Here is a 13942-nt window from a genome sequence, read left to right as displayed (position 1 = left end):
ATCAAATGACCATCACGGAAATACGGGCGAGTAGGGGGCGCCATGTTTCTGTCAACTGATATTTCTAATGCTTTGTGACTCTCTATTTCTCTCTTTCAGAATTATCTAAACGTTTGATCTGTTATATCTTTGCCTTTCATAACGGTAAAAAATAACAATGAAAATAATAAACATCGTTATTAAATAAATTAAATTTCACTAAATATTTAGATTTAGAAAGATTATCTTTAAAGGTTTTCTACTTTGGAAGTTTTAAATTCAGTCTCTTTACAGATATTTTCCTTTGAAGGATTTTTTTTTCATAAAATCAAATTTTAGGGTTTTTCTTGGCTGCAACAAAAGATTTAAATAAATTTAAGCAATATTTGTTATGTCTATGATCTTTTACAAAAGTTGTCTCCTACTGTTTTGTAGTATCTTGCATCGTTTCCGAAAAAAACTCGAAAATTTTATTCACAGAAAAATAAAATTCTCTCGGCCTGAAAAATACTTTAACCGGCATAAAGAAATTAAGAGGTCTTTCTTACAATAAGCAGAGAGCCTAAAACGATATAGTTAAAACGTAAAAAGACAGGATTTTCTAGGAAACGTCCATTTGATGTTTTTTTTTTAACATTGAATTTATTAATTTTAAATTTCTTTCTGAATAAAACTGGTCACAAACCAAAAAGTTTTCAAGTATTGGTATGTGAAATTAGGATAATAAACTAAGGGGCCGTACTTAAATTAGCTAACGGAGTACACGCCCTCTCCAATACCGCCCTCCCTCTGTAACAAACCATAACAAAATATTTCTACCCCCCTCCCCCCTGCTCTTACTGTACGTAATATTCAGTTTCCAGAAATGTTTTGATAGTTATCGCTACTAAATTAGACAGCGTATCCAAAACCTTCATTTAAAAAATTTTAAAATTAAACTGATTAATTTATTTTAAACAAACAAAAAAATCTTTTTCACCACAAAAGATGGCCTTTCAATAAAATACTTAAAGTTTCAACAAAATAATTAAATTGGAGACATTATAGTTGATTTTTAAATCTAAAAAGACAAATTCCCAAAACATATGTCATAGTTTATATTTTAATAAAAACAAAAGAATTTTAAAGCCAAAAAGAAATTAATTTACACGAAACTGATGCATTTTTACACCACAAAAATGAATTTTCAAACAGAGGAAACTAATTTTTTACCAAAAAGGAGAATTTTCAACTCACAAAAAATTTACAAACCAATGGAAAAGTTCCATTAATAGTTAAAAAATTAATTTTAAGTAAAAATAAGGACTTTTCACTAAACAGTTAAATTTTGAACAAAAGATATATGCCTTTAAACAAAAAGACGAATTTTCAACTAAAAATGTTAATCTTCAACAACCAAAATTATTTCCTAAAAAAGTGATTTTACCAAATATTTCAAACAACATAGTTGAATACTTAAGCAAAGAAGATTAATTCTTAACCAAAATGTTTCATTTTCATAAAAAAAATGCAATTTGTACTAAAACAGATGAATTTATAAATCAAAATGATAAATTTTCAAAAAAAGTTAAATTTTTATACTAAAAAGATTCCAATTTACTTTTCAAGTTTAAAACATGCATTTTTAAACAAGAAATAACTATTTTATCAAAGAGGAGGACTTTTTAATCAAATGTTTTCATTCTCTGCCAGATGGTTGCATTTTCATCCAAAAAAGATATAATTGCTATTTAGGCAGATGAATTTACATTTAAAGAATTTTTTTGAATACATTCATTTTTATCAAAAAAAATCTCATTTGATATTCATGATCTGTATGCAAACTTAAACAAAAAAAAAGTTTCTATGAAAAAAATGACATTTTCAAACAAAAAAGACTAATTTTTTCAACGTAAAAGAATACATTTTTAACAAAATAGTACAATTTTCTACAAAATAAGTTCATTTTTAAAAACGAAATTTTTAATAAAACAGATGAATTTATAATAAATAATGACATTTTTTTCAAGTTTAGCTTTTCAACAAAACATTCGCATTTTTTCCAAGAAATATGAAAATTCTAGTAAAACAGATGAATCTTTAATTTAAACAAAAAAAAAAATAGTTTAATTTTCATCCAGAAAAGATTTCAGTTCTCTTTTTAATGCCAAAATATTAAATTTAAACAAAAAGTGAAATTTCTATAAAATAGTTAAATTTTAAACACAACAGCAGAATTTTTAACGAAAAAGTATGAATTTCAAACAAAATACTTGAATTTTGAATTAAACAGTTGCATTTTTTTCAAAAAAAGCATAATTCCTGCTAAATTCGGTAAATTTTAAAATTAAAAAGACAAACTTTGAAAAAAGAGTTGAATTTTCACCCGAAATTTACTATATATGCGTCTTCATATTCTGAATTGTCTACTTAATTAAGTATAGTCAAAGATTAACTTTTTCAAAGCTCTGTAGGATTTAAAACAGGTTTTGTTGGATTTCTTTTCTCGTAACTTTCGTCGACTATTTTGCAATCGATCTATCATAGAAAGATGCCAATAGACTTTAACATTTGATTGTTCTTTCTATCAGAACGATTCCAACAGACTTTAACATTTTATTGCATTTGATAGATGATCGATTTGATTTGGTTCCATTTGTAGTTTGTGTTGTCGGTGATAATCCATTGTGAATCCAAGTTCATCACGGAAAAATAAATATAATTCTTGCAGTAACAGTGAATTCTGAATTCACACGAGCGCCACCTAGGGGACTTAGCAATTACCATAATCCGTTCACCACTTTTCTATGGGAGTGGGCGCACCGTGGTACGAAGTATCGATCAACTGTACCTACTACTTTGGGCACGACGCGACGTGTCCGCTTCTTGGGGTGCGAAATGAAAAACGTCATTCGACGTATAATCTTTTTGCTCTTAACTTCTTAAATAATTTTTAATATTTGAAATAGCCATGTCTAAATGCGATACTTTCTCCAACGCCTTTATAAGAAGAGTGTGAATTTGTTATTCCTGCAAGAGTGAATCACAAAAAAGCAATCTGTGTATATTTAATATGTTCATTGAGGTTATGTCCTGAAGCCCCTCTGACGTCATTCTTATTTCTTCCCTAGGGAGCAAAATAGTCAAATCGCCAGTTGCACATGCGTCAACTGTCTTTTGTTTCCAATGCTCTGAAATAACTTACTTTGCGTTCACGGTAAACGCATGCAAAATCGCAATTTTTATGCAGATGTTGGCAAAATTAAGGTTTATCCCCTGGGATTGATATTGTTTTCCCCTTATTGTACAAACATCTTGCCAGCTGATGTCAAAACTTGAAATACTTAATATTAGAAATCTTAAAGCATATATACCTGGAGGGAACCAGGCAATGGCGGAAAATGGAGCAAAATTGAAAAGACCAATCACGTTGCTGTGCGAGAGAAATATATTATCCCCCAGCTCCAATCAGTGGTAAGGGGCAAAGCCGACGAAATGCAGCTTCGCAAATATACAAAACAATTGTAGATACAGCAGATCCAAAACTGTTTTTCCTTTCTTCGACCATCTAATTTTGAATCAGTATTTTAGCTAAATTCAGCAATATATTCGGTCTTACGGTCAATGATAAAGTCAAAACATGACAAATATTAATAAACCTCTGATGAAAAGGCGCGTCAAACCTTGAGAATATAAGATTGAATAAATTAAGTTGATTTAAGTAAAAAAATTGTAAAAGGGGGGAGGGGATTAATGCATAATGCTTTGATAAATTTGCTTTATATTTAATATCTCAGTTTTTAAATTGATTGAAGTGTTGATATATTTATTATTAAAAATTGATTCAATGATACTTCTTTTAAAATTATTATTTTTTCTGTAGAAAATTTTAATATCAGCAAAATCGGCTTTCGTTTCCGGTACCGATCGCGAAAGAACTCTTTTTTGTCAAGTGGTATATTTTTAGCTTTGGTGAAAGAAATAATCACAGAGCAGAAAACCGTAGTGTCTGCAACAGCTGACGTTGCTGAAAGCATTGGAAGTGGGGGGATGGGTGATGTTGATCGCAGTGACAGCAGCGGTGATGAAAGTGCCGAGAAGTCGACCCGGGTGGGGAGGGTAGCGGATTCAGGTACGGGCAAGCAACGGGGAAGGCCCTCAAATTTACAGCGCCTTAACAAGCTAGGCAACGCGGGTTCGAACAGAAGTCTGGACGAATAGCAAAAAAAGGCAAGCGCGACTAGCAGTAAAGGGGAGGAAAAAAGGAAAAGAGTGGCTAGGGAAGATGAAGTAGAAAGGGACCAGGATAACAAGAGAGTTAGAATTAAAAGGAAAACACCAGAGAGAGATAGGGGTGGGGGATGTTTGAAAAATTGAAAGTTCTCATTAAAGGGTTTAGAGAGGAAACAAGAAAGAGATTGGATGACATGAATAGCGATATGAATAGGCAGGGAAACGATGTAAGGAAGGAAGTGAAAAAGGTCAGAGAAAAATGGGAAGAATGGGATAAACGTTGGGAGGAGGAGAAAGACAAGGTTTGGGGTAAGCTAGAAAGCATTGAGAATAGACACAGATAGGTAGACGAACAGAGATCTAGAGAATTAAAACAGTTGGAAGAACGGGTATCCAGTCTAGAAATTAGGAATGAGCATATGGGGGAAAACACAGAAAATGAGGAAACAGTTAAAGGGAATAAAAAGAACGTCCGAAGTGAAAATGAAAGATTGAAAAAAAGACTCAGTGAGATCGAAAGAAGATTAGAAGAGGAATAAAGGGTAAAGAGGAAAAATAACATAGTAGTTAAGGGATTAAAATTGGAGAGTGACACAGAAGAAGTAGAAATAACAAATCTTTTGCGAGATATTATAGTGCAGGTAAGGGAAGAAGGTGTCAAGAGAATAGGAGGGACAAAGGAAGGAAAAGAAGGAATGTTTCTAGTAAAAGTGGGGAGTGAGGAGGAGAAAAAGAAAATTATGGAGGGATAAAAATTATTGAGAGGAAGAAGGGAAAGAAGAGGAAGGCTGGAGAGTAATAAGGAGGTGGATGGAGGAAAAGAAGGAAGAATTGGTTTTAATAGGAGGGGACATTAATACATGGACTGGCGAACAAGGGGGAGGGTTATGGGATGAAGAAAAGGAGGCTTTAATAAGGAACTATAAACATAAAGAGTCGGACAGAGAGGGGAGGAAGTTACTAGACATGATAGGAGAAACAGGATGGTTTATATGCATTGGCAATATAAAATGAGGTGAGGAAGGGGAGGTCACATTCACAGGAAAGGAAGCAACAGTAATAGGCTGCATCTTGGCTGAAAGAAGAAGGAAGCATATGATAGGGAGTATGAAGGTAGGGAATGAGATAGGGTGCGAGCACTTCCCGGTCATAATTACTATACACTAAGAAGTGTCACCAGTAAGCGCGGCAGAGGGAGAAAGGAAAAAGGATGAGAAAGAAACACGCAAATGGGAATCTGCGAGGGTGGGGGGTAGATAAATTAAAAGAGTTTAAACAAAAGATGGAAAAGGAGAAAAAGCTGGGTACTAATGAAGAAAAAGTAGGGGGAAAAAGAGGCTGGTGGGACGAGGAATTCTGGGAGAGTAAAGAGAGAATAAAAGAGTGTGTGAGCAAATCGAGAAGAGGGGAAATGGAGAAGGAGGAGTATTACAGGAGGAACAAAAAACATGAGAAGATGCTGGAAATGAAAAGATAAAGGGGAAAAGACGAATATAAAGCAGAAGTAGAAAAAGCGATCAAAGAAGGTAGGGTGTGGGGTGTGATAACTAGGGACAGAGAGGAAAGGAAGGGCGTTAACGAAGATATAGAAATGGAGGAATGGACGGATTATTTTAAGGGTCTATTAGGGGTAACGAGATAACAAGAGAAGAAGTGGATGAGGCAATAAATAGGTTAAAAAGAAACGAGGCAACGGGAGAAGGTGGGATAGAGATCGAAGCGATAAGGTTTGGAGGAGAAGGGATTAGGGATGGGATGTGGAAGATCTGCAACAAGGTATGGAAAGGGGAAGGTTGGCCGGAAGAGTGGAGGACGGGACTAGTGGTACCGCTTGTCAAGAAAGGGGAAAGAAAGAAGGTATAGGAATACAGAGGGATCACTTTCGTGTCAGTCAACTATAAAATATTTGCGGAAATCTTAAGAAAAAGCTTGGAGAGTCAGGTAGAACAAAAATAAAGTATCCCACATAATCAGACGGGATTTAGAAAAGGGATGGGAACTATAGACAACATCTACGTACTTAACTATTTAGTTAATAGAAATTTGGGGAGAAAGAAAGGGAAACTAGTCACTTTGTTTGTAGATTTTAAAGCAGCGTTTGACTCAGTGAACAGAAAATTTCTCTGGCAGGCAATGAAAGAGAGGGGTGTAGAGGAAAAGTTGGTGGAGAGGATAAAGGAAATTTTTATTGAAACCAGGATTAGGGTTAAAATAGGAAAGAAAAAAGGGCAGGTTTTCTGGACAGGCCGAGGTCTAAGGCAAGGGTGCTCGTTGAGTCCGTTACTATTTAGTATCCTATTAGCATACTTAGAGGAGAAGCTAAAGGAGAAAGGCAAACGAGGAACGGTTTTGGGTAATAGCAAACTATACTCTCTAGCATACGCGGACGATGTAGTTTCTATTAGCAGATGATGAGAAGGGGATGAACCTAATGATGAGAATCTTTGAAGAGTATGTGGGAACAAAAAAGCTGACGGTGAACGTAGATAAGACAAAGGTTATGTTCTTCAGAAATAGAAAGAGCAAAATAAATTACGTTTGGAAGATGAACGGACAAAAAGTGGAAATTGTGGAGGAGTTCTGTTACCTAGGTTTTTGGTTTGAGGCAGAAGGGGGAAACGAGCTGCAGGTGAAGAAAAGAATTGAATGTCGAGTAAAGTAATGGGCCAAGTATGGGGTATAGGAAAGAGAAGGTTTAAGAACGATTGGGGAATGAGGGTCTGTTTGTTTGATGCATTTGTGTGGGCGGTGTTGTGTTATGGTGTGGAGATCTGGGCATGGAAGGAACATAGAAAAGTAGAGAGCATGCATGAGCGATTTCTGAGGTGGGTAATGAGAGTTAGCTGGAGTTGCCCAGGATATATGTTAAAAGAAGAGTTAGGAAGAAAAGATATGGTTACTAGACAAATCAAGAGAGTCTGGAGGTTTGAAGAGAAGCTAAAAAGGGGAGAGGAAAGTAGAATTGCACAAGCATGTTTCGGCGAAATTCGGAACAATTAAGCGAGACGTAATGTGGGAAATTCAAAATGGCAGGAAGAAAGAAGAAAAATGAAAAGGATGTGTAATATTCGAGATAGGGGTTATGGAGTGGAAGGACATAGAGTTAGGCTTATTGGTTAAACAAGGAGAAGAGACATGGACAAAGATTATAGATTCGAGGTGCAATAGATGGTATATGATGGTCAAAGGGTTGACGGAACCAGAATATCCGCAAAAAATAAAAAAGGAAGAAAAATGGAGTAGGGTTGTACGGTTCAGAATGGGAGAAGAAGTGAGAGCATGCAGATATTGGATGGATGAAGAGCAGAATTTATGCAGAGTATGTGGATACGAAAAGGAGTCATGGGCACATGTATTAGAGAGATGTACAGGAGAGGAAGAGGGACAGTTGAGTGTGAATGAGCGTGTAAGATGGATGGGAGAGGAGGCCCTCAAACCCGTAAAAGGAAGAGATTAAATACATACATATTAGCAAAATCAAAAGCATGATTAAATTTCCACGAATGTTATGACAAACCTGTGTTCAAATTGACAATTCTACAATCTCTTTTATGTTCGTAAATTCTACTTTTCAATCTCCTGCCAGTTTCACCTATGTAGTGTTCTTGACAACCATTACATTTGATTAAATAAACCACATTAGACAGATTTTCTAGTGTTTCAGAATCTTTTTTGTTACTCAACCATTTTTCTAAAGTATAGTTATTTTTTAAATAAACATTAATATTATTTTTTTTAAGCATCTCCGTAATATTTCAGAAAGACCTTGAAGGTTTGGTAAGGTAACTTTTAGATCATTATGTTGTAATTTTCTAACCATTTCTTTTTCTTCTTTTCTATAATGGAAGTGTTGTATATTTCATTAATACGTTATTTGATGACATTTTTTATTAACAGCAAGAAACAATTATTTAATTTTAAGGTCGTTTTTAATTGGTCTAAGTTATCTTGTCTATATTTTTAATCACTTAATTTTATGCATCTGTCCACTAAACCTTTAATCAACCCTATTTTTTGACTGAACAAATAATGGTATTCATAATTTAAGTAACAACCTAACCAAGATGGTTCCTTAAGGGCATGTGACACAGCTAAATGCCTATATTACCGACCTCACTTTATTATTTCACTAAATATTTTTTTGAACCTAAGAACTTTTTTTGCATATAAAATATCGAGCTGAAACTTTGGAAAATGTATTAGAGTACAATAAAGTACGTTTAGGTACTGCATTTTGGTAGGAACTTCACTGAAAATTATTTCATCTTTTTTCTGAACCTCGACATTTTTTGAACGTTCTAACTTTTTTTATACATAAAATATCGGTCTCAAACTTTGAAAAATAAAAGAGCCGAAAGAAAACTACGTGTAACGGTGGCCACTAGACGAGGCTCTAGAGAGTTCGTATTTTTGTGTGCAACGTTACCGGCTGATGCCGATGGAATTGATAGTTGAAATTTTTTTTTACATCTTTCATTATTAAGCTTTATACTTACACGTAGTTTTCTTTCCGCTCTTTCATTTTTCAAAGTTTGAGACCGATACTTTATGTATAAAAGAAAGTTAGAACGTTCAAAATTATAACGTATAAATAATAAACGTACTTTATTGTACTCTAATGCATTTTCCAAAGTTTCAGCTCGATATTTTATTTACAAAAAAAGTTCTTAGGTTCAAAAAAACATTCAGGGAACTGAAAAAGTGAGGTCGGTAATATAGGTATTTAGCTGTGTCACATGCCCTTAAACGATTTTGTGATTAAATTATCACGAGGTATTCTTTGAATTTTCAAGTATAAGAAACTTAAGATGCTGTTTTTTTCTTTTTCAATTGTAAAATGAATGTTTTCATTAATACTATTAAATATATTTAAAAGCTTTATAATTTTTTTAGTTGGAACAATGGTAAAAATATCATTTACGTAACGTTTATATAAAATTGGTTTGAATGATAATCTAGATGAGGCTCTTTTTTCAATATCTTCCATAACCAAATTTGAAAAACAGTTCTAACAGCAATTAAAATTTCATTTTTTGATATTTTTGTTAATACAATTTTTTATTAAATTATAGATATGTATATCGACTCTTGAAAAAGACCCGCAGTATTGGTCGAAACGTTGAGGATTTTTTAAAATGAATAAATATGTTTGTTACATGTTATTTCGAATGCTTTTATTTTGACTTTATCATTGACCGTAAGACCGAATATATTGCTGAAATTAGGTGAAATACTGATTGAAATACAGCTTGTTGAAAATAATTAAATTACATAATCATTGCTTTTTTCATGTGATTAATACTTTTATAAATATAATATAAAATAATGTAGAACTCGAAATGAGAAAAAATGGATCAATTCAACATCTTATTAACTTGAAAAAAATAATTTACTGTTAACTGGTTGGCGCTGCCCCCACCCCTTACCCCGATGGGGGCATCGGAATCCTATCCCTGGTAATTTGAATCATGCTAATAACTAGAAACCTAGTTTTACAAAGTGGAATCCACATACCTTCAAGTTTTCTAAGACCATGGTATGCTTAACATCAACTGTAAAATTTTCAAGACAGTAACATCTAACTTTTCGTACCCCACCTAGCCGGTATTTCGTACACTAAATACTCGGTATGTCGTAACGCAAGTTCGATAGATATCTGAATCCCTACCGAGGTACAGTGCACACCGTTATAATTTGTCCTGCCACAAAATATACCCCGAAGTTTTTACTGTGAATTGCGTTAAAGGTTTTCCGCTGAATTTACTCTAATGTTCCTTTATACGTTAGCTCACTGTTTTTCCGGGTTCTCCAATAAAGTCTGAGAGGAGGCGTGTAGGTGTCTGTTTCCATGAGTGCGTTTTCTGGAAGCTTAATGTCCTAATTTTTTATCAGATTTTTTGTAAACTAGTACGTCCAAGAACGTCAATTTTCATTTTTGTTCAATTTCGTTGTTGAACTGGATATTAGGATGTAATCGATTGATGAAATCGAAAAATAAAAAACCTCAGGAGCAGCAATGGGATCCCCAATATTAATCTTGGAACTTCTAGAAACCAAAATCTTCAATCAATTCAAGCTTAAATTGAAATTTCGGTTCCGTTACGTTGACGAAATTTTTTTATCTGGTGACGTAATAAGTTTTTCGATTTTATCAATCCATTGCATCCTAATACCCAGTTCACCATGGAAATGAAACAAAACTGTAAATTCCCTTTTTTGGACGTACTAGTTTTCAAAAGATCTGATAACACATTAGTATACATGAAGCTCACAGAGAAAGGGCCCATACAAACAAATAACTACATACCTCTGCTCACCTCTACCCATCTCAAAAAACAATCGGTCATAAGCTCCTTTGTGTACAGAGCGATTGTTGGTTCTCGCGCTTCGCGCTCGATGATGCATTTATCTCGTGCTTCGTGCTCGATTTTATATTTTTCTCACATTTGTGCATTCTCATATTCGCGCTTAGTCCTTGCATTTATCCCACATTCGTGCACAGACCTTTTAAAATTAAAGATCAACGAATCGACAACTGTAATTTTGCGATTATGAACTTTCTTTTGTAAAAGCTCTTTCGGCTTTAGCGGATACATTCCAATCACGTATCTCGTGCTTTGCGATCGATTTTTCCCAAAGTCTCAAGAGGCTCAAAAATCTTCAAAATGCTCTAACTTTTTAAAATCTCTTTAAAGAAAAGCTGGCCAACGAACTAGTTCCTTCTTTTCATATCCTTATAAGGTGTGCCAAAGGACAATCGACTACAACGACAACGACAACGACGACAGACAGACACCGACGTAAAAACTTTTTTTCTGACACGGGGGGTTTTAAAACGTCGACATTTGATAGAATCCGCGAAATTCATTTTTCACATAAAACCAATGCCTTCCCATTAGGGTAAGAATGTAATAATTCATTATTTATTATTGTGGGATCAAATTTGCAATTTACGATTTTTTTAAACAAAATTTTAAAACTTGTTTACACAATCTTGTAGAATGTAGGGCCTTGAAAAGAAGCATTTTTTTCTTTCGACTTTTTCTCATATCACACTTTCGAGGCTTCAAATGTTCATTTTCGTTTGGTTTTTTGGATTTTGAAAATGCTATAACTTTGGTAATTTTTGCTTTATCAAAAAAAGTAATTAGGATGCATTGTTTGTATTTTGGTCTTCTAAAAATAGATATCGAGAAAATTTGGAATATTTAAAAAAAGTGGTCACGAAAATTTTCAAAATGCTCTAACTTTTTAAAATTGCTTTAAAAAAACTGGCTGACTAACTCATTCTTTCCTTTCATATCCTTATAAGGTGTGTTCAAAGACAATCGAATCGAATAATTCGTTAAAATGTTACCATGTTGACAGACTTAAAACATGGACATTTGATGGAAGCCGCAAAAGTCATTTTTCACATTAAACCAACACCTTCATATTAGGATGAGAATTTAAAAAGGAATTACAATACCTTAAACATATCCTAATACAAAACGATTACACACACAAAATAATTGATAAAGCAATTATAAAATACACTAAAAAAAACAAGTCAACACAACCTACTAAAGAAAAAGAGGGAAAAACGACTACCATCCTACTCTACATGCAAGATGTCACAGAAAAAATAGAAAGAATTCTCTACAGACCAAGATGAAGACTTTTAAATTCGTAAACGATCACTATAAACTAACCTAAGTAGAGGCTATGTATTTTGTAAGTGTAGATGAATGATTTTTTGGTTTAAATCATTTAAATAAAGTAAGACGATTTTAACAATGAATACTACATGCATGTCACATATGTTTTCGTCAGATAAATTTTATCTTATGTCAAAAAAATTGTATCTTGCGTGAGATAAATTTGATCTTTTAGCGGATAAACGTGCTGCAGCGTTTTTATCCAAATTTAAGATTGAAATTTGGTCCTGGGGTTTACTGTGTATTAAACATACCCTAAAGAGAAAAAGATACTTCTTAGTGATCCGGGAGTATAAAAAACGCCTTATTCTTGTGGCAAAGTCTATATTTGAGAAACCGGAAGTGCGGTGAGCCAATGTATAAAAGGGGATTAGAGTGAAGTCAGGCTAAAACATTTAACGCAATCAGCACGAGCTCAGCATCATATCAAAACAAGACTTAACATTTCATTTGACAAGACAACCATCATCGGAAAAACGCGCAATATTTTTCAAAGAAAACGTGGAGAAGCAATCGAAATCTTAAAACACCCTTATAACATCAATAGGGACAACGGATATAATACCCATCCGATTTAGCTTTCCGTCCTCTCGGATTAAAAAAAAGAGTTGTTCCGCCAACCAGGTGCGGCCAGTCTCCATGATGGGTGCTCTGGCTAATTACAAGCATCGTAGAGAGTATACATGAGAACACATAGCAAACATAGCCTGACACTTCAGTTTCAGGTTAGCCCTGAATCAGTGAGCTGCAATTTTTCACTAAGCGACGCCGACATTTGTATTTTTGTACACGCACGGAACCCAAAATATCTTTTTACTCATTTTAGCAGTTGAATTTTTAACGCAAAAAGACAAATTTTGAACAAAAACGAAGTCTTTTTAAGAAAATTGTTAAATTTTCAACCATATTAAAGGTCGCATAGATGTAGATTATACATTTGAAGCATCGATTACTAATAAAAAAAATTAGCTGGTTATCCCCATTTTATGGTACTTGTTAAAAACTTCCTTTTCCCAGTATAAAAAAAATGCATGAGTTTTTTTTCTGATCAACTAGATGGAATGCAAACTGGAGGTAGCAGCAGCAGCAGAAACAAAACTGTACCAGACTACTTTTATATGTATCCAGGAAACCGTATTTTTGTAGTACCGACTCCAAGGGCCAAGCATCCTATAGTTGGAGAACTATCTTTCGACTTTCCTGAAATGAGACGTATTCCTAAGGGAACACCTCGACCACCAGCAGACACCGGTTACGCACGCGTAGAACTTCCTGTTGACCATCCAACTAGATACAGAAAAACTTTTCATGCACGTCTGGAAGCTCTCCCAGATGTCATACTTGATAGGCTTGATTCAGATGAAGAAGTTTGCTGTTATATAGTAGAAGGCCTGAATGTTTATCATGCAAAACGAACAAATAGATTTGATAAGTCTGCAAAATTGGAATTCACTACAGTCTTTGTACAGGTTAAAAATTTGGATTACGCTTTGTATGGGAGTTTTAAACGTTATGAAAGAAGAGACCCCTTATTGGTTATTAAACTATGGTAAGCAAGGTTAACTATCAGAGGCGAAGCTACTGCCGTATCAATAATACGGGGCCCCCGAGCTTTGCGTGTTTGTTTTTGTTTATTTTCCTAAAAAGGGCCCCCCAAGAAATTTTGATACAGGACCCCTTAGGACTAGCTACGCCACTGTTAACCATACCATACACCATCCAGATACTACCAGTAATGATAATATGAAAATTATATGTATTTTTAATTCAAAAGTAGTATTGTGGAATAAAAATATTATTGGCTTCAAATTAATGTTACTTTATTTTATTTTAATCTCCTCGATGTCACAAAGAATTATTATCTGAAATATTCATGTATTTTGGACACTTTTTGGGATTTTTGGCTCAATTCGGAACAAATTTCAATGAAACTTGGCAAGGTTCAAAATTAAAGAAATTTACCCGTGATTTTATGCCAAAATATTTAAAAACTATTATATTAAAACAAAAAATAAAAAAGAGCCATCAATCTTCTCCTGTGCTCACCTGTAAAT

At 34.0% G+C, this 13942-nt stretch overlaps 1 protein-coding gene across 5 annotated transcripts in view; it reads left to right on the top strand.

Moving 5' to 3' along the window:
* Positions 1-13514, top strand: part of LOC117172680 — a 305863-nt gene extending 292349 nt beyond the window's left edge. For 4 of the 5 annotated variants that reach the window (XM_033360840.1, XM_033360830.1, XM_033360822.1 and 1 more), the window contains one exon: positions 12945-13514. In XM_033360840.1, the coding sequence (XP_033216731.1) occupies positions 12945-13441 (497 nt within the window). In that variant the 3' untranslated portion in view covers positions 13442-13514. Of the gene's footprint in view, positions 1-12809; positions 12878-12944 lie in introns of those variants that run through there. The other variant, XM_033360848.1, reaches the window with a different exon arrangement.
* Positions 13515-13942: the final 428 nt, after the last annotated feature.

This window comes from Belonocnema kinseyi, chromosome 1 (assembly GCF_010883055.1).
Source record: "Belonocnema kinseyi isolate 2016_QV_RU_SX_M_011 chromosome 1, B_treatae_v1, whole genome shotgun sequence".
Lineage (NCBI taxonomy): Eukaryota > Metazoa > Arthropoda > Insecta > Hymenoptera > Cynipidae > Belonocnema > Belonocnema kinseyi.
Note: the sequence above shows the minus strand (reverse complement) of the source record. Positions and strands in the feature narration are given on the sequence as shown.